The sequence below is a fragment of the Chiroxiphia lanceolata genome, chromosome 26 (genome assembly GCF_009829145.1).
Source record: "Chiroxiphia lanceolata isolate bChiLan1 chromosome 26, bChiLan1.pri, whole genome shotgun sequence".
NCBI classification, from domain to species: domain Eukaryota; kingdom Metazoa; phylum Chordata; class Aves; order Passeriformes; family Pipridae; genus Chiroxiphia; species Chiroxiphia lanceolata.
This window is the reverse complement of record NC_045662.1, coordinates 2,675,606-2,695,395: the sequence shown is the minus strand read 5'-3', so window position 1 is coordinate 2,695,395 and position 19,790 is coordinate 2,675,606. Positions and strand designations below refer to the sequence as shown.

The 19,790-nt window shown below is 60.3% G+C and overlaps 1 protein-coding gene across 1 annotated transcript; it reads left to right on the top strand.

Moving 5' to 3' along the window:
• Positions 1 to 331: 331 nt before the first annotated feature.
• Positions 332 to 15,548, top strand: MRC2 (mannose receptor C type 2). Its single transcript, XM_032711452.1, has 29 exons — positions 332 to 600; positions 846 to 1,019; positions 1,221 to 1,385; positions 1,568 to 1,681; positions 2,253 to 2,396; positions 2,885 to 3,073; positions 3,811 to 3,965; positions 4,309 to 4,416; positions 6,744 to 6,859; positions 6,997 to 7,145; positions 7,263 to 7,480; positions 7,689 to 7,831; positions 8,400 to 8,502; positions 8,592 to 8,730; positions 8,987 to 9,022; positions 9,343 to 9,503; positions 9,785 to 9,852; positions 10,177 to 10,277; positions 10,365 to 10,510; positions 11,139 to 11,253; positions 11,345 to 11,508; positions 11,734 to 11,842; positions 12,299 to 12,534; positions 12,626 to 12,794; positions 12,970 to 13,119; positions 13,366 to 13,485; positions 13,989 to 14,168; positions 14,533 to 14,559; positions 15,235 to 15,548. The coding sequence occupies exons 1-29, from the start codon at positions 354 to 356 to the stop codon at positions 15,453 to 15,455; spliced, it is 4,167 nt and encodes a 1,388-aa protein (XP_032567343.1). The 5' UTR covers positions 332 to 353; the 3' UTR covers positions 15,456 to 15,548.
• Positions 15,549 to 19,790: the final 4,242 nt, after the last annotated feature.

Sequence of the window (19,790 nt, the reverse complement as noted above, 5' to 3'; positions counted from 1 at the left end):
TGTCACCCTGCTTGGAGTCCCTCACCCAGGGACAGGCGTCGGGGCAAACTCTGTGTCAGTGCTGCAGGAAGCAGGTCCCAGGGACGCCCCCAAACCTTGCTGTGCGTGGAGCCAGGATGTCCTGTCGGGGCTGGAGGTGATGCGTGGCACGTGCTGAGTCCCCAGCGATGCTTCATCCCTTCCCATTTGTTTCTTCCCCAGACTCCAAGGTCTTCCTCATCTACAACACGGGCTCCCAGGGCTGCCTGGAGACCAAGGACTCGCTGGTGCGACTGGCCAAGGGCTGCAACGGCAGCGCCCCGGCCCAGCAGTGGAAATGGGTCTCCCGAAACCGCCTCTTCAACGTGGGGGCCATGCAGTGCCTGGGGGTGTCGTGGCACGGGGGGAACAGCACGGCGGGGCTGCACCCCTTGGCCACCTACGAGTGCGACCGCGAGTCGGTGAACATGCGCTGGAGCTGCCGCGGGCTCGGCGAGCAGCTCTCGCAGCACCTCGGCGCCCGCCCCGCCAACGCCTCCCTGGACAGGGGGGACCAGGCACGTGGCTCGCAGTGGAGGACGTATGGCACTGAGGAGGACCTGTGCTCCGTGCCCTACTCTGGTAATGCCCCCTTGGGTGCTGTGTTGTGCCGTAACCCAACCCCGAATGCGAGCGGAGGCCGCGGTGCTGCGGCGGGCGGGTCCAGCTCTGTGCCACCTTGCTGGGGCTGCAGAACCAGGCAGGGTTGTGCTGGTGGGAGCAGGGCAGCCTCCAGGCACCCCATGCCCCCCACACCACCCCTCACCCCAAACCTCCCTCCAGCCCTGTAGACACAGCCTCAAGCAAGGGCTCCTCTTCTCCCCCAGAGATTTACACCATCCAGGGCAACTCCCACGGGAAGCCCTGCACCATCCCCTTCAAGTACGACAACCAGTGGTTCCATGAGTGCACCAGCACGGGGAGGGAGGATGGGCACCTCTGGTGTGCCACCACCCAGGACTACGGCAAGGACGAGCGCTGGGGCTTCTGCCCCATAAAGAGTGAGTAGGGGGGAGACATTCCATGGGGAAAAGCTGCACCGTGCCCATCCCTCCTGGGGGTTTTTCTTCCTCTCTCTTTACGTCCTGCCTCGTCCCTCCTCCTGCCAGCAGCCTGCAGTGCTGGAGCAGCAGGTTGTGGGGTTCACGGGGTTATTGGGGTATTTTGGGGGTGTTGGGTGCTCACCCTGCTCGTCCCTGCAGGCAACGACTGCGAGACCTTTTGGGACAAGGACCATCTCACCAACAGCTGCTACCAGTTCAACTTCCAGTCGACGCTGTCGTGGCGGGAGGCCTGGAATAGCTGTGAGCAGCAAGGGGCCAACCTGCTGAGCATCACTGAGATCCATGAGCAGACCTACATCAATGGTGAGGTTGTGGCAGCCTGGCTGTGCCCTCCTTGCCTGGGCAGAGCTGGTGGCACCGTGGGCATTGCCACTGCCAGGTTGCTCTGCCTGCCCCGGGTGGTTGGTTTTGGGGGGGTGACAGGCTGGGGACTGAACTGGGGTTGGGGGGGCTGATCCTGCCCCTCTCTGGCTGTGTTGGCTCAGGGCTCCTGACTGGGTACAGCTCCACACTCTGGATTGGGCTCAATGACCTGGACATCAATGGAGGCTGGCAGTGGTCAGACAACTCGCCCCTCAAGTACCTCAACTGGGAGAGTGGTGAGATGGGGGGTCGTGGTGGTGACGGGGGGCTGGGGAACAACCTGTGACCACCAGAGATGGCCACATGGCGGGGGAGGTGGCCTGGGCTGCTGCAGGGTGTCCCCTCACTGCCTGAGGACAGAGAGCTCCAGGGGGCATTGGAGCAAGCTGGGACATCTGTGGAGCTGGAGGGGTGACACAGGGTGCTGAGGGGGAACTGGCCATGTGCAAACCCTTGGTGGTCCCGTGGATAACCTGGGTTGACATTCCTTGTTTGGAGGGTTGCATCCCTGCTTAGTGCTGGAGTGTGGCTGAGGGGGGTTCCCAGCTGCAGACACCCCTCCCTAACCCTGAGGTGCTCAGGGAGCAGAAGGACCCAGAAACACCCTTGGGGGCAGTGATGCCCTCGCAGGAGGTTTGGGGACAGGCAGTTCAGGTCTGGTATCGTGACCCCCAACTGCCACTTGGGCACGTGGGGTCACATTTATCATAGAACATAACTAAATAAATGGGTTTTACTGCTGCTGGAGCGGGGAGAGCTGCGTTGGTGGCTCCTCAGCAGCCTGTCCCCCCTCACCCTGCTCTCCAGACCAGCCTGACAACCCCAGCGAGGAGAACTGCGGGGTGATCCGCACCGAGTCCTCGGGGGGGTGGCAGAACCGTGACTGTGGCATCGCCCTCCCCTACGTGTGCAAGAAGAAGCCCAACGCCACGGCCGACCCCTTCCTGACGGGTGAGCAGGGGCAGGAGCAGCACCGGGAACGGGCACACCGGGAGTGCTCCCACCCCACCATGGCCAGGGGATGCTGCCCACGGAGGTGCCCGTGGTGTCCCCAGCCTGCTGGTGCCCCGGGTGTGCAGAGCAGGGGTTTTGCTCCTCAGGGTTCCCAAGGTTTGGGGAAAGTCATCTCCAAGAAGCGCTCGGTGCCATTCTGGGTTGGGTGGTGAGGGAGGGACAGAGAGCAGCGGGTCCCCAGGGGAGGGGGTGCTCTGTGCTCTGCTCTGCCCTCGCTCCTCTGCAGACAGGAGGGATTTGGTTTGTCCCTGGAGCTCTGAAGCCGCTGTTCCCTCACCTTGCCACTGCCTGTTACATTTTGGCCGTGGCTTTCCCACCGCGGCTTTGGCTTGTGCTGAGCACCCCGTGGGACTGCGGCCCCTTCCCTGCCAAGGAGAGGGCTGGAGGGTTGGCAGGAGCCCTCAGGCTGCCTTGTGTCCTGCCAGACTCGTGGTCGGAGGTGAAGGTGGACTGTGAGCCCAGCTGGCAGCCCTTCCAGTCCAACTGCTACCGGCTGGTGGGAGAGAAGAAGAGCTGGCAGGAGGCAAAGAAGACCTGCCTGCGGAGTGGGGGGGACCTGGTCAGCATCCACACCCTCTCTGAGCTGGAATTTGTCACCAAGCAGATCAAGCAAGGTGAGGAGGAGCCCGCTGTGCCAGCAGCCCCCTTCCCATCCGTTTGTGGGGTCCATGGGAACGTCCCTGGGTGTGCTGGAGGCTGCAGAGTTGACTTTGTGGCTGTGCAGGGAGTGGAGGCCCCAGGCTGGGAGGTGATGTATTCCTTGGAGGAGCCCATAATCCGGGTGCATCCCCCGTCCAGCAAATGTGAAAGCTGTTCCCAGGAGCCTGCAGTGCTGAGGAAAAACTCCACAGCTGCAGCTGGGAATGGTGCTGGTCCCAGCTGGTTAGTGTAGGAAAAGATGGGGAAACAAAGTCCTGCTGGACTTGCTGGAGGAGACCAGCAACGAGCCGTAGGAGGGTGGAGCAAGGAGGGGAAATGCTGGAGCCTCCAAGCTGGGAGCAGATTGGGACGGGATGGAAGGGAATGGTTGAAAACCAGTAGCTCACTGGAGCTGAGCCTGCAGGTCTGGACTTTTACATTCTGCTGCTGCCAGCTGCTCTCTGAAAGCTGCTGGCAAATGTCCCCGTACTTCCCACTCTCGGGGTCCATGTCCTTGTGCTTCTCACTCTGGGGGTCAGTGTCTTTGTGTTTCCCACTCTGAGGGTCCACCCTTGCAGGCAGGAGCTGCCCTGCTGTGCCCTTTCCTGCCCGGGGTCAGAGCTGAGCCCTGCAGGGCTCGTGCCACTGGTGGGTTCTGCACGATGTCAGCCAGGAGGAGGGACTTTCACCCCCTGCCCTCCTGTCCTGGCAGATGTGGAGGAGCTCTGGATTGGCCTAAATGACCTCAAGCTGCAGATGAACTTTGAGTGGTCGGACGGGACGCCCGTGAGGTTCACGTACTGGCACCCCTTCGAGCCCAACAACTTCCGTGACAGCCTGGAGGACTGTGTCACCATCTGGGGACCAGTGAGAGCCTGGGGGGGCAGGGGGGTCCCAGGGGGCGTAATAGGGGGGATTCAAGGGAATTCAGGGGGGTTTTGGGGTCCCAGAGGGGAAATAGGAGGGTCCCGAGGGGGAAAGGGAGCACTGCACTATCCTCATGCCTGAGGAAGGCATTCCTCAGGGAGCACCTCCAGCTGGGTTGAACCTGGCTCATCCCAGCTGTTGGGATGGGAGGGATCCAGCACATCATCCTTAGGGATTTGGTGTAGGGAGGGAAAGTCCGTGGACCTGAGGTGGGGGCGGGTGGGCTGGGGAATTCCCCAGGCTGTCGGGATAGGCTGATTCCTGCTCCTCTCCCACCGTGCAGGAAGGGAGGTGGAATGACAGCCCCTGCAACCAGACCCTGCCGTCCATCTGCAAAAAGCCGGGTCGGGTGAGCCAGGAGAAGGAGGAGGATGACCATGGGTGCCGAAAGGTGAGGGGCCTCTGGGGCTGGAGGTGGCTGCATCTCTCCAGGGCTCTCCCTGAAACCATTCTGGGGAACCCTGATGGGCAGCACCTGGAGCTGTGGGGTCTGTGCCCGGGAGCTGCTGGTGCAGCAGAGACCCCGGGGCTGCCGAGCCCTTCGCTGCCTCCGTGGCTCCGGGAGGTCACGGGAAGAAACTGGGACACGACGCACATGTGTCTGTGAACATCATCCAAGAGCCTCCTCCTCGGGCTGCCTTGGCTGCCAGCAGGGATGTTCATTTTTTTCCCTTTGCCTCTCTCCCTGCCAAAACACGGCAGCAAAGCTGCCGCACGTGGGAGCCTGGCGGGACAGAGGCGGCTGCCGGCCCCGTGCCTGGGCCTGCTGGCAGGCTGCCCTCCCTGGGCGGGGCACAGGCCTTCTGGGGACACCAAACTGGCAGATTCTCACCCAGCCCATGCTCTGCCTCAGTTTCCCCAGCTGCCACGGGGGGCTGAGGCCGCGCTGTTCCCACGCTTTGCTGGGAAGTGGCTTTTGTGGCTCTGAGAAGTCTCCAGTTGCTGAGCCTGGCAGTGCTGCCACTCTTGAACCTCTCCCAATGTTTCAGAGCAGGCCCTCACACTCAGACTACCAAGCAGCCACGCTGGGCCAGCTCCCAGAGGTGCTGCTGGGCTCCTCCTGGGTCCTCATCCCGTTGCCAAACCCCAGCAGCCGCTTGGCTCTGCCAGAGCTCAGGGCAGCACAGCAAGCTGCCACACCAGGCCAGATATGGGGGCTGCCAGCTGTAGCCAGAGGAGCCCCAGTGTCAGCAGGTGCTGGGGATGAGGCACTTGGTGGGCAAAATTCCATCACCACCCATTTGCATGTCCCCAGAACAGTCCTGAGCCCATAGGATGTCCTGACACGTAAGATGTCCCCATGGAGATTTAATTCCTCCTGCCTCCCCAGCCACAGTTTTACCCTGGCCCCGGGTGCCCAGCAGAGATGCACCCACTGAGAAACAAACTGGGAGTGGTAAATCAACCAGGGAAAGAAAGACCTTTTCCCATCCTTCTTCCCCTTCCTCATCCTCAGTGACGCCTTTTGCCACCCAGATCATCATCCTGCTCAGGGGATTTGGCCCCAGTCCTCTCCAGCCACCATGCTGGTTTTTCATGATGGCTTTGCTGCTTTTTTTCCCCCTTCTCCAAACCTCCTTTAATTTTGGAACAGCCTTAAAGGCAGCAGTGAGGGCTGGAGGTCTGGGCAGTGGGAATGGCAGAGCTGGAGAGGGATATGGGGACACACTGGCACTAGGAGCTGGAGGCAGCAGTTGGGGTTGAGGATCCCATCCTGGCCCTCTTTTGGATCACAGGGATTTCCTGTGGTGACCAGTGTGTGGGAGAGCATCCATGGGGTTTTTGGGGTGCTGAGGCACGAGGCTGGTTAGGGACCCCTCTGGGGACATCCAGATCCTTCTGGGGGCATCAGGAACCTGCACTGTCCCAGGATGGGCCCTTTCTTGGCTGCTCAGGGGCATCCATGTTGTTCCAGAGGGACCCAGCCGGTGGGTCTGTACCTGGCTTTGCCAACTTTGGGGAAAGACTGTAGGAGCAGGAACTTGTGGGGCAAAAATGGGATTTGGGGTTGTTTTCATGTCCTGAAGCTACTCCTGCTTCCCTCCTCGCCATGCTGATGACACTACGTATGGCACGTGTCCCCCACTGTCCTTCCAGTGCCCAGGGGACCCAGGAGTAGAATCCCAGTGATACTTCCCCTTCCAGGGTGTCCCTGAGCCTGAGGCCACTTGCTGCCCCAGCTGCTCCACCCTTGGGAAGGGGGCGTGTTCCCTGTCATGGATGAGCCCCCGTATCCCTCCCCGCTTTGCCGAGGGGCCACTGCCAGCCCCGGGGCCGCCCCGCTCCCTGCTCTGGCAGAAAACAGGCACTATTGTGTCTCCAGCCCCGGAGAGGCTCCAACATCAACAAGGCAGGGGATTAAAGCCGGCTGTGGTGGGACTCGCTCTGGACTCGGCCCCGCGGCGTGAAGAGGAGGATTGTGTTCCCCTCCCCGCGCCCCGGCCGGGCTGGACCCTGGCAGGGAGAGCCTTTTCCTCGGCTTTGAAGCTGCCTGGGTGTTTGTTTTCCCTGCAGCCCCGTCCCCTGGGGCCAGGGGCTCGTTGGAACTCAAAGCTGAGCGGGGTCAAGCTGGGGCGGCCGGGGGCAGGAGACCTCCTGGGAGAAGGCAGAGGTGGTGGCAGGGGACGTGGGACGTTGCTCCCGTGCCCTGGGATTGCTCCCATCCTTTGGGGAGGTCTGTTTGAGCGGTGCTGGACATCCCCTGTCACCCATCCCCAGGGCTGGAAGTGGCACAGCCCCTCCTGCTTCTGGCTGGGTGAGGACCGTGTCCCCTACAGCGATGCCCGCAAGATGTGCTCTGACTACGGCTCCACGCTGGTCACCATCACCAACAGGTCAGTGCCATCACCAACAGGTCAGTGCCACACCAGTGCCGGGTTTGAGCCCCCTGAGGTGGGGAGTGACCCCACAAGGGCTGGGGCATCACAGGCCGGGTCAGCTTGTAGCATCACCCCCTCTGGCCACCCCCCAGGTTCGAGCAGGCCTATGTGAGCAGCCTCATCTACGGCTGGGACGGGGAGTATTTCTGGACAGCCCTGCAGGACATCAACGAGACGGGCGCGTTCCGCTGGCTGAGCGGGGACGAGGTGATGTACACGCACTGGAACCGCGACCAGCCCGGTAAGGGGGGCAGGGGTGGCCCGGGGACACCCCCTCCAACGGGGCAGGTGCTGGCTCTGCCCCCCAGCACGGCCCGACCCTAAGGCTGTGTCCCCCCCGCTCCCGTGAGCGCTCCAGGTTACAACAAGGGCGGCTGTGTGGCCCTGGCCACCGGCAGCTCCATGGGGCTGTGGGAGGTGAAGAACTGCAGCACCTTCAAGGCCAAGTACATCTGCCGGCAGAACCTGGGCACCCCGGTGAACCCCGAGCTGCCCGGGCCCTACCCCACGCCCAGCCTCACCGCCACCTGCCCCCCGGGCTGGAGCTCCGACCCCAAACTCCGGCACTGCTACAAGGTGAGGGGCGTTCCCGTGGCTGTTTGGGGGGTGCCTGTGCCTCCCGTGGTGCAGGGCGTGAAGGAGCATGTTCTGGTGCAAGAGGCAGCCCAGAGCACACCAGCCTGGCTGGGGCTGGGTGATGGCAGCGTGCCCCAGGGAGTGGGGATGATGCTCTGCTCCTCTCCTGCTTCTGAGCCCCCCACTCTGCGGGTTCCTCCTCCCCCAGGTGTTCACCTTCGAAAAGCTGCACGAGAAGAAGACGTGGATCGCGGCGCAGGAGTTCTGCCGGGAGCTGGGGGCCCAGCTGCTCAGCCTGGGCAGCTACGAGGAGGAGCACTTTGTCGCCAACACCCTCAACAAGATTTTTGGGTGAGAGGCTGGTGGCACCAGCACGTGTCCCGCTGCCAGAGGGTGCTTGGCACGAGCCTGCAGCCCTCCCAGTGCTCTGGCACACATGGGTGGGGGGTTGAGGCATGAATGGGGCTCTCTGAGCACATACTGGTGTGCAGAAGGTGCATCAGTCGTTGTGGCTGATGTGGGAAATGTGCAGGAAAGAGGAGGTGTGGGAGAAGTGCAGGAAGTTCAGTGTAATTAGAGGATGGAGCTTGGGTTTCAAACGCCTCCAGCCTTGAGCCTGTTATCCCAACTCCTGCCCTCCAGTGTGTGGGGATGGCAGGCTTTGAAAGCAAACAGAAAAAGGCCAGATTATTAATATATATTTGTGTATAAATGTAATACATATTTGTGTGTATATAAATAATATATAATTGTGTATAAACAAATATATAAAATAACAACTGTATACTATATATTTGTGTATAAATATACAATTATATATATATATGTGTAATTTAATAATAGATATTTGTGTATAAATGTAAACCCCTCTGGTTTGGAGGAGGGTTGTGTTCTCACCCATCCCCCTGGCTTCCCCCAGGGAGTCGGAGCCGGAGCTCCACGAGCAGCACTGGTTCTGGATCGGCCTGAACCGGCGGGACCCTGCGGGGGACCGGAGCTGGAGGTGGAGTGATGGGCTGGGGGTGAGTCTTGGGGCATTTGGGGTGTGTGGGGGGGGCAAATCCGGTGCTGGTGGAAATGCCCAACACCGCCCATCTCTCTCGACCCCCAGTTCTTCTACCACAACTTTGACCGCAGCAACTACGACGACGACGACATCCGGCCGTGCGCGGTGCTGGACCTGGCCTCCCTGCAGTGGATGCCGATGCAGTGCGAAGCCCAGCTGGACTGGATCTGCAAACTGCCCAAAGGTACCAGCAAAGGGGCCCCCAAGCTGTGACTAACCTGGAGGAGGATGGGCTGTGGGGCCGCGGAGCAGGTGCAGGGGAATCCTCGGGAGGTGGGAGGATGACTCCCAGTTCCCGGTCAGAGAGAGGTGCTGTTCCTCATGGGGGGATTCGGGAGGGCATCCCAACCTTGGAGCCCACAGGCGGTTTGCAGGGAAGCATCAGTGGGAGCATCCCAGCCCTGCATCCCGCTGACAGCCTGTCCTTGCCCTTTCTCCAGGTGCTGATGTGAAGGAGCCAGAGATTACAACCCAAGGTGTGTTGACCATGGGCGTGTGTCCATTGGGCATATACTGTCCTCCCTGGGCCTCTGCTGCCCCATCACAAGCACCATCCTTACAGAGCATCCAGGCAGTGTTATCCAGAGAGGGATGGATCCTGGGCAGGGCAGTGGGAGGGTGGGGAGCCCAGGCATCCCCCCTGCTGTACCGCGTGGCTGTAGGGACTGTGGCAGGAACTGGGCAGAATCAGTCCTGCCCACTGCAGGAGAGGCTCAAAACACGTGGGGACCAAGGGACAAGGTGGCCGTGGCAGGGGGTGTCACAGCCTCAGCGTGACCCCGGTCCCTGCCTGCAGGCAGCAAAGAGTGGGTGAAGTACCAGGAGGCCGAGTACAAGTTCTTCGAGCACCACTCGACGTGGCTGCAGGCCCAGCGCATCTGCAGCTGGTTCCAGGCCGAGCTGGCGTCGGTGCACAGCGAGGCCGAGCTGCGCTTCCTGGGCCAGAACCTGAAGAAGGTACCAGGGGAATGGGGACCCCCCAGGCTGCTCTTCCCTGTCTTCTTTCACCCTTTGCTGGAGGGATATTGGCACTGGGCACTGGGGGCACTGGGCTCTGCTGGGGTCACAGTGGGCTTGTGCAGTGCCTGTGAGTGGCTTTGGGGCTCAGTGAGGTGATGTTTTGTGTCCTGGTGCAAGCTGAGGGTGGGGAGGGGGGGGCTGATCCCTGTGACAGCCTCAGTTGTCCAAAATATGCCCAGTCCCTGCAGGGCACTGACATGTCCTCTTTGGGTGTGCAGTTCTCCAGGGGCCAGGAGCAGCACTGGTGGATTGGGCTGAACACCTACGAGAATGACGGGAGGTTCAAGTAAGCCACAGACAGAGCCACCGTGTCCCTGCTCGTCCCCAGACCACCATCCCCAGCACATTCCCACACCTCCGTGTCCCTGCATGTCCCCACACCACCATCCCCAGCACATTCCCACACCACCGTGTCCCTGCTCGTCCCCACACCACCATCCCCAGCTGTGAGCACTGTGGCTCAGCACTTGCCATCCCAGGGTGCTGGGATGGAGATCCTCACCCAGGAGGGCAGTGGTGGGACACGCTCCCAGTTAGGGCATGCAACCGGTCCCATTTGCCAAGTCACCACTCAGCTCTTTTTTCTGTGCTCCCACCGGTGCTTTTCCAGGTGGTCTGACGGGTCCCTCCTCAACTTCATCTCCTGGGCACCGGGCAAGCCCCGGCCCATCGGCAAGGACAGGAAGTGTGTGTACATGACGGCCAGCAGAGGTGAGGGCAGGGCCGGCCCAGGTGAGGGCAGGGCCATGAGGGGCTCGGTGAGCATTGGGGTCATGCCCGGCCTGTCCCTCCCCACAGAGGACTGGGGGGACCAGAAGTGCATGACGGCTCTGCCCTACATCTGCAAGCGGAGCAACGCCACGGCCGTGAGGCCCTCGCTCCCTCCGGCACCCGCTCCCACGGCCGGGGGCTGTCCCCGAGGATGGGTGCAATTCCTCAGCAAGGTACGGCCAGAGGGAGAGGGGATGGAAGGATGGAGAGGGGAGGACAGGAGGGAGAGGGGACGGCAGGGTGAAGAAGGGTTTGGCAGGAGAAAGAGGGGAGGGCTGAAAGGAAGGGATGGCAGGATGGGAGAGGGAATGGTCAGATGGAGAGGGGACAGCAGGATGGAGAGGGGATGGCAGGATGAAGAACTGGAGGGAGAGAGGATGGCAGGAAGGACAGGAGTCAGCAGGATGGGGAGGGGATGGCAGGAAGGAGAGGCGATGGTCACCTCCTGGTCTTCCACCAGCCCTGTGGAAGCAGAGTGGGTGGCTGTGGAATGGCAGGATGAAGAGGGATTCCTGCACATGTTTTTTTAGGGAATGCTGGGGGTGCATTAACAGGGATGCTGGGAGAGGTGTGCTGTGGGGTGGGGGTGCAGGAGGGGGTGGTGAGGTGCGTGCACAGGGATGCCAGGAGAGAGGTGGGAGTGCGGGAGTGGCTGGGGGCTGGTAGATGCGAGGGTGCAAAGGGGAGAAGGGCCACCGGGGCAGAATGAGGCTGCAGAAGATGGTTGAATGGGGAGGGTGCAGAGCTCAGGGTGGGGGGCAGCTGACCCCCGTGGACCATCCTGTGCTGCTGCCTGTGCAGTGTTTCAGCTTCAATGGCCACAACAAAGGCGAGATAGTGAAGTGGCCGGAGGCGAAGCAGGCGTGCGAGAGCCAGGGCGCCGTCCTGGCCACCATCTCCAGCCCCCTGGAGCAGGGTAGGTCCCCGCTGCCCCCACCAACCCCACCAGCCCTGCTGGCTGGGGACCTGCCAGGGCTGATTCTCAGCCCTTCCCCTGTCCCTTGCAGCCTTCATCACGTCCATGCTGCCCAACATCTCCTTCGACCTCTGGATCGGCCTCCACGACGCGCAGAGGGAGTTCCAGTGGGTGGAGGGGGAGCCCCTGCGGCACGTGAGCTGGGCACCCGGGGAGCCCTCGGGCTGCAGCACCTCCAGCCCCCGCGACAAGCCGGTGAGAGAGACCCCCACAGCACCCTCAGCCCCTGGGAAGGTCTCAGTCCCCTGTGCCACCGTGGGAAGGGAAGGTTTTAGCAGGGGTGGCTCTCCAAGGGCACAGCAGGATCCGGCCCTGCAGGGTGGGGACCTGCCCACCAGGGGACACTCCTGGTGTGGGGGTGCCCACAGGGTGGGATGACGGTGCTAAGGGCAGTGCTGACCCCGTGGCTTGGCTCTGCAGACCAACTGCGTGGTGGTGTGGCACGGCTCACCCCCTCTCTTCACGGGACGCTGGGACGACAGGAGCTGCCTGGAGGAGAAGCATGGCTACATCTGCCAGCGGAGCATAGGTAGGGGGGACATGAGGGGACAGCCCCAGCTCTGCTGGCTGGGGACCTGCCACTGCCACCCTGGTGCCCCATGAGTGGTGGGGCCGGGGAGCTCAGAGCCATGAACTCAGCTTGGGAGGAGCTCCTGGTGCTGGAGGAGCTCAGGGAGACAGGCTTGACTTGGAGGGTGGTCCCCCATCACAGCCATCTGTGGGACAGCCCCAAACCTGTACATGCCAGCCTGGCTTAGCATGTTCCATAGGGATGTGAATCCTAGTGGACAGGCTCCAAGGTGGGGATGGTGCCGGGGTGTCACTGCTCATTGTCCCTGGGGACGTCCCTCTGCCCTCCCTGGTTGCACCAGTGCAGCACCTACAGGGACAGCCAGGCCTGGGTAGGGACGGACAAGGGGGTGACCCCTCCTGGGATGCAGGAGTGCCCTCCGTGCCCTCTGACCGTGTCTCTTTGCTCCCCCAGACCCGGCCCTGAGCCCCGCGCGGACGCCGTACCCGCCCTCGCCCACCGGCGCCCTCTTTTACCACAACAGCACTTACCGCATCCTGCAGAAACCCCTCAGGTGGCACGAGGCCCTGCTGCTCTGTGAGACCCTCAATGCCACCCTGGCCACCATCTCTGACCCCTACAGCCAGGCCTTCCTCACCCAGGCCGTCAGCAGCCTGCGGGCCCCGCTCTGGATCGGCTTGGCCGATGAGGTGAGGGAAGGGGGCAGGCGCCTGGGGCAGGGTGACCCTAAGGGGGTCATGGCAGCCCCCTCAGCGTCTCCTCCCCTTGGTTCTCCCCCAGGGAGGCCGGAGCTACTCGTGGCTGACGGAGGAGAACGTGGTGTACACCAACTGGCAGGACGGGGAGCCTCAGCAGATCACGGGCTGCTCCTACATGGATGCGGACGGGAGCTGGCGCACGGCCGGCTGTGACACCAAGCTCCAGGGGGGCATCTGCCAGCTCCGAGCAGGTGCTGGCCAAGGGGGGCACAGGGTGGTCAGGTGGGGTGCCACCAATGGTTGGAGATGGCATCCCACCTGGATAGGGCTCTCTGCATGTCCTTGTGGGTCTGAGTGCCCCGACGTGCTGTGGGACCTCGGCGCCCTGTGCCCCCTCCCCCCCTCAGTGTGCCATGTGCTCCCCAGGTGCCCCCCGCACGCACAAGTGGAGCTACAGTGGCAGCTGTCCCAAATCGCTGGAGGACTCATCCTGGATCCCCTTCCGGGACCACTGCTACACCTTCCACATGGAGATCACCCTGGGACAGAAGGATGCCATGAGGAGGTGCCAGAAAGGTATGAGGGGGCTGAGGTGGTAGAGGGTGAGATGCCCAGGATGTCTGTGGGTGCAGCAGAGCTCCCCTGTCCCTGTGCCTATGCCTGGCTTTGGTCAATCATCATCTCCTTGCTATTCCATGTGAGGGTTGCCCAACCATCAGGTGGTTCATGGGTGGTTCCTCAGCTTTGTGCTCCTGAGCACTGCTGCTCCCCAGCTCCATCCTTTGAGTTCTGGGCTCTTCCATGTTGCTGTTCCCTCCACAGTCGGTGGCACGGTGTTGTCCATCCAGGATGAGATGGAGAATGTCTTTGTGTGGGAGCATCTCCAGTCGTACGAGGGCCCTTCCAAGGGGGCCTGGCTGGGCATGACCTTCAACCCCAAAGGTACAAAGGAAGGAGTGAGGTTTGAGATATTCCCCCAGGCATCCCCATGAATTCCCACTGGGTCTGCAGTGAGCAGAGGAAGCCCTTGCTGGTGGCACCAGTGAGGGGAGCTCATGCCATGGTGTGACAGGAGCACCAGTTCTTCAGGCCATGCTGGACATGCCATGTATGTCCTCCTCTGGCTTGGTGGGATGGGAAACCCAGAGCCTTCTGCAAGACACTGGAGCCTGCAGATGCAGGAATGAGCCCTGTGGCCCCTGGTCCTCCCTGTCACCCCATCACACCTCCCCATCACAGAATCCCACAATCACAGGATGGTTTGGGTTGGAAGGGACCTTAAACATCATCCAGTTCCAACCCCCTGCCATGGGCAGAAACACCTTCCACTAGCCCAGGTTGCTCCAAATCCCATTGCCCCATCACACCTGCCTGTGCTTCCTGAAGTGGGACAAAGATGGGGTGTCCCCTTCAGCCTCCCCAGGCCTAATTGTCCCATTTCCCAGGTGGCACCTTGGTCTGGCATGACAACACTGCCGTGAACTACTCCAACTGGGGCCAGCACGACACGGGGCCCAGCATGCTCAGCCAGAACAGCTGCTACTGGATCCAGAGCAGCAACGGCGTGTGGCGCCTGGGCTCCTGCACCAACGTCACCATGGGGGTCATCTGCAAGATCCCCCGAGGTAGGACCCCTCTGCTGCCCATGGTGGGGTGAGCTGAGGGTCTGAGCAGAGTGCTGGGGCCAGAGCTCTGTCCTGCTGGCAGCACCAGCCATGTGTTCTGGGTAATTCCAGTGCAGGGTTTTAAGTCCCTGCTGGGCTCGGTGGTGAGCTGTGCATGTCTCAGTAGCTGGGCTGGCCTCTTGGGGCAGGATGAGGTTGGTGGGGTGTTGGTGGAGCAGAGCAGAGGACCCCCCCAGCTGTGCAGCACCCAGTGTCCGTGGTGTGGTGCTGGGAGCAGTGGAGGGAGTGGAGCTGGTGGTGCTGGCACTGGAGAGAGGGGAGGGTGGCGTGGCCGTGCACTGACCTGTCTGTGTTGCTGTTGCAGTGGAGGAGAGCAGCTTTTCCAGGGCAGGTGAGTGGCACTGTCAGCTTGGGCACAGTCCTGGGACTGGGAACCAGTGCTGGAGACCTGTGCTGCAGCCTGGATTGTGCAAATAACCAAAGAATGGGGTTTGTGGGTGGGAAATCCCATTCCCAAGTGGCTTTGGCCCTGCACTAGGACTCCCCAGTGGCAGGAGCCATCCCTCCATGGAGGTGTGTGTCTGGCCAGCCCCTTGCCAGGCTCTCCTGCCCTTGCCCACAGTGCCTGGCCAAGATGGGGGATGGACACCACATCTGCTGGTGGGATCCCAAGCTTCCATCCCAAGCAGCTGCCAGATGTTCCTGCATATGACCCAGAGTGTCTGTCCAGCCCCAGGAGCTCTACCAGGGGCAGGATGTCCCCAGAACAGCAAAGCAGTTCCTGTGCTGACCCATCCTTGGGGGAACAGCAGTGAACAGGCTGCCCAGGGCAGTGGTCACAGCCCCAAGGCTCCAGAGCTCAAGGAGTGTTTGGACAACAGGGACGTGGTGCAGGGCCAGGAACTGGACTGGATGATCCTTGTGGGTCCCTTCCAGCTCAGGATATCCCACAATTCAATGATCCTGCCCAAAACTATGGTCTGACTGGAGCCCCACCAGCCCCGTCCCCTCTCCCTGAGGCTGTGGGAGCCACCCAGCTGCCTCTCACCGTCCTCTCCTCCCGCAGCCCTGCCGGAGAACACGACAGCCATCGCGGTGGTGGTGGTGTCGGCGCTGGCGCTCTGTGCCGTGCTGGGGGTCGTGGTGTTCCTGTACCGGCGCCGGCGCAGCGCCGAGCGCGGCGCCTTCGAGAGCGCCCGCTACAGCCGCACCACCTCCAACCCCGGCGAGGCCGCCGAGAAGAACATCCTGGTGTCGGACATGGAGATGAACGAGCAGCAGGACTAACGGCAGGGGGGACGCTGGGGACGGGGCCTGGGGAGGGGGGAGGACAGGGAGCCCGGCACACGCAGCCCCCCCGGCGCGGGGCAGGGGCGGCGGGGCAGGGAGAGGGGCCGGGCTCGGGGTCGGTGGGCACGAGGAGGGAGCTGGGGTCCCTCCTGCCCCGCAGGTCACCTCCGGGCTTGTCCCCAGCTGCCGCGGAGGCACTTTCAGGGCTAAAAGGTTTCAAGGAAGGTTGCCCCCCTCCAAGGTCAAGAGCTTTCTGGGCTCTGAGACACTTTCCGCTTGGGATAAGGCAAGGGCAGGTGTTCAGGGCTCTCCCCCCCAGGAACCGAGCTGGTGTCCCAGAAGACATCCATCCTCCCTGGCAAGAGGTCTCCGAAGCCGATCTACCTCCCCTCCACGTGCAGTAGCGAGGGTCCTGCCACCCCCGTCCCCACCACTGTGCCGCTCCTCTCCCCCTCCTCGGCCTCGTCCCCCCCCTCCAGCAGAAAGCAGCGGAGGCGCCGCCGCAGAGATCCAAGCGTGGACCCCCCCGGGATCAGCGATGGGATCCCCTCTGCTCCCTGGGATGGGATCTCCCCTCCTCTGGCCGGCAGCCAGAGCTTGTCCCGTTTTCTTTGGTGTGTTCCCTCTCTCCCCAAATAAGTGCAGGGGGCAGCACCGGAGCAAACTGCTGTCCAGGGCCCTCCAGCGGGAGCAGCCTCAGCATCCCCAGCAGCCCAGGCCCCGCGGGAGGAGCTGGGTGCTGTGGAACAGGGCGCTGCCGGAGAGCCGGGGCCACCCTCTGTCCCTCGCCGGGCAGGGACAGTGCAGGGCTGGGATCACCTGCCACTGATGCCTTGCTGGGGCCAGAAGGCCGAGGGTCAGGGCTGTAGGGTGGGGAGGATTTGGAAGCCTTGGTGGCTGTTTTGAAGCTCGGTGGTCTGTTGGTTTTTTAAGGGAACGATGGTAGCTTCTGTTGCTAAACTGTACTGAGTGCGTGCTGAATATATACGTTCTTTCACACAGCTGGCTGGGGTGTGTGTGGTTGCCTGTTTCCCATGTAGGGTGTAGCAGAGGAGAAGGAGGAGGAGGAGGAGGAAGGCAGTGTGTAGCTAAGCCCCTGCCTGGCTTTTGTGCAGGAAGGAGCAGGAGTGCCCTGGGCTGAGCCATCCTCCTCCATCAGCTGCCGGCAGCAGCATCCCCAGGACAGGATGCCTGGAGACAGCAAGAGTTGTTTGGGCCCCAAGGGGGGCTCCCTGCTGGGAATGGGACCCAAAGAGCCCCTTGGACCTCTGAAGTGGGGTGGCACAGCCCTACAGGAGATGTTGCCTTTAGCCCTCTGCCTCCGAGGCTCGAGTTGGGGTTGGTTTTGCTGCAGCAACAGGAACAAGCAAATTTTTGTAACTCTCTCTTTTGACACCTGTGCGGATTTTAAAATCTGTTGATTTCACTTAAGCTGGACATTAAGTGTTTAAGAAACTGTTGGGGGTGGGATGGGGGAACAAGGGACCATTGGGGTTTTGTTTACTTTTTGGCAATGTCCAAAAGCTGCCAGGACATTTCAGGGTGAGGAAGAATCTGGAGCTCATGGAGCTGCCTCGGCTCTGTTTCTCTCTCAGCTGTCTTTGCATTTATTTCCTGAGGTCCTCTCTGTTTTGGAGCTGTTGGTTCTGTCCACAGGCCCGTGGCTTCTTGATGTGAGTGCTAGATCCTGAAAAGCTGAGCTTGAAACTCTCCTCATCCCCAGCGTAGCCGGCATTCCTGCTGCTGGGATGCTTGGAATAGCAGGAGGGCTGCTGAGCTTGAAGCTGTGCTGTTGCTGGGGATGGAGGTCCAGGGTGGACTCCTCCTGGATGGGCAGAGGCGCTAAGAAGTCCTAAAGAATAAAGGTTGAGGTCAGGATTGGTGGGCAGGAGAGAGCGAGGAGCGGTGCTGAGCTCAGGGGGTGCAGCTGGGCAGTGTTGGGGCTCCTTTGGAGAAGTCATGAGACCCTGGGCAGGGTGGGAACACAGGAGGTATGGCTGGGATGGTGGGGAATTATCCATGCTAGAGGAAAATCCATGCCCTGGAGAGGCATGGAGTGCCAGGGCTGGGAAGGAGGTCCCACAGCCATGCAGGAGGTGTCACCCCTGGCTCTCCCACAGCCCGACGTGGAACACCTCGCTTTAGAGAGTTCCTTTTTTTTTTTTTTTCTCCTTGATTAATTTGTTTTCTTTCCTTCTTCTCCTTTGCTTTCAAGAAAAGGAATCTGTACAGTCTAGGGGAAATGTTGTCTGAGAAGAGTTTTGTCAGCTGTTGGCAGTGATCAGGATTACAGGAAAACACATATATGGTTACGTGGTATCTCCTATCACCATTAGATAATGTGAAGAATTGCTTAAAAGGACCCTGTCAATTATATATATATATAATATATATATATAGTTTTGCATTTTTTTTTACTCTCTGTGGTTTGTAAGATCCTTTTAGAAGCTTGGAAATAAAATTTCCTTCCCCACTTATTTTCTACCTTTTTTTTTTTCCTTTTATTTGGGAAAAACAAAAGTTGTCTTTCCCTGTGTCCCTGACAAGTAGCAAACAAAGCTGAAATGACACTTAACTCCTCCAGCAGGGGAGACTCCAAGGCTGCCCAGGTAAGGGGGATGTTGTATTGGTTCCTTGTGGTTTTTGGATATGATGGCTTTGCTCTGCTGGTTGTTTGGAAGAGTTGGCTGGAGGGACAAGGGGAAGGAGAATGGGCAACATTTATTTATCCGTGACTCCTGAGTTCAATGAAGGGGTCAGGTGGAGCAGGGTCCTTGGGAAAGCACTGGAGTTTCTGTTTGATAAAATCCTAGAATGGTTTGGGTTCAGAGGGACCTTAAAGCTCATCCAGTCCCACCCCCTGCCATGGGCAGGGACACCTTCCACTAGCCCAGGTTGCTCCAAGCCCCGTCCAGCCTGGCCTTGGACACTTGCAGGGCTGAGGCAGCCACAGCTTCTCTGGGAAACCTTTGCCAGGTCCTCTCCACCCTCACAGAGAACAATTTTTTCCTAAAGAAACTTCTCACTGAGGACTGGGAGGTGGGGCTGCAGTCCAGCAGAGCCTGTTCCATCCCACAGCTCACGGAGCACCTCTCCTGGAGCAGCAAGGCTGCAGCACCCTCCTGGCCCAGGGCACAGGGCATCCAGCAGGGCACTGCCACTCCTGCACTCCAGGCTTCCCCTGCTCACACCACGGGCCCTCAGGGTGCTGTTCTCTCACCTCTCTCTGCTTTGGGGCTTCCCCACATCCAGCACTCCCCTCCCTGGGCTCGGAGCCGGTGCCCTCCACGCTCACCCACACTGAGATCCCCCTGGGAGAGATGAGATTTCGTTAATTGTGGAATCACAGAATCATTTGGGTTGGAAAAAGACCTTCAAGCTCCTCGAGTCCAGCCATTTCCCCAGCACTGCCAAGCCCACCACTAACCCCTGTCCCCAAGTGCCACATCCACACAGCTTTTAAACCTCAACCAGGTTTCTCTTGGGTTTGCTGGGGCCGCTCATTTTTGCCTTTGGTTGGGTGAAGAGCACAGGGCAGACACACCTGGAGCAGAAGATGCTTTGAAGAAACATGGTTTTTCTCTTCTTTTGTTTTTCCCCTGAGAGATGAGAGGAGCTCTGGGGGGGGGCTGCTCCATTTAGCTGCAAACAGCAGTGGAAATAACACCAGTGACCCCACACTGCAGCAGGGAGAGGACACTGGAGTCATCCTCCTTCTGGAGCTTAAACGCTCTCAGGGTGACCTGACCTGAGTTCAGGTATGTGGTTTCTCTTCAAAGGAACCCCAGTGAAACTTGCACTGCTGGTGTGAGACAGTGAAGCTCAGAATGTGCTTTATTTATTTACTTTTTAATCTGAAAGAAATCCGGCCCCTCGGGCAAATAGCAACAGCTTGTAGTAACCAAAGGCCCTTTCTCACTTAGATGAAGAGTCTCCACCTTTTATCTACTCTTCTGAACTTGAATTGAGCACACCCATTTTAAGGGAGTTACTAGAAAATTCCATGAGGTCTGGTTCGGGCTGGGTTCATCTGGAGAAGGATATGAAATAGCCTCGTTATTTTAATCCCCTTTAATTTCCCTACAGAATACTGAGGGATCAGACAGAGGGAAGACAACGAGGACACTCTAAAATTAGTCACTGGCAGGTGAGCTGCCCATCAGCCCCTGGATCACAGGCTGGTGTGAGGGCTTGGAAGGGAAACAGCCCCTTTATTTTCAGAAGTTTATTTTTTTTTCAGAAATTTATTTTATTTTTATTTTGGTTTGTAGAATGAGTGCAGCACACCACACCCAGACCTCGGGGTGGGCTTCATCTGCTAAACCTGAGTCA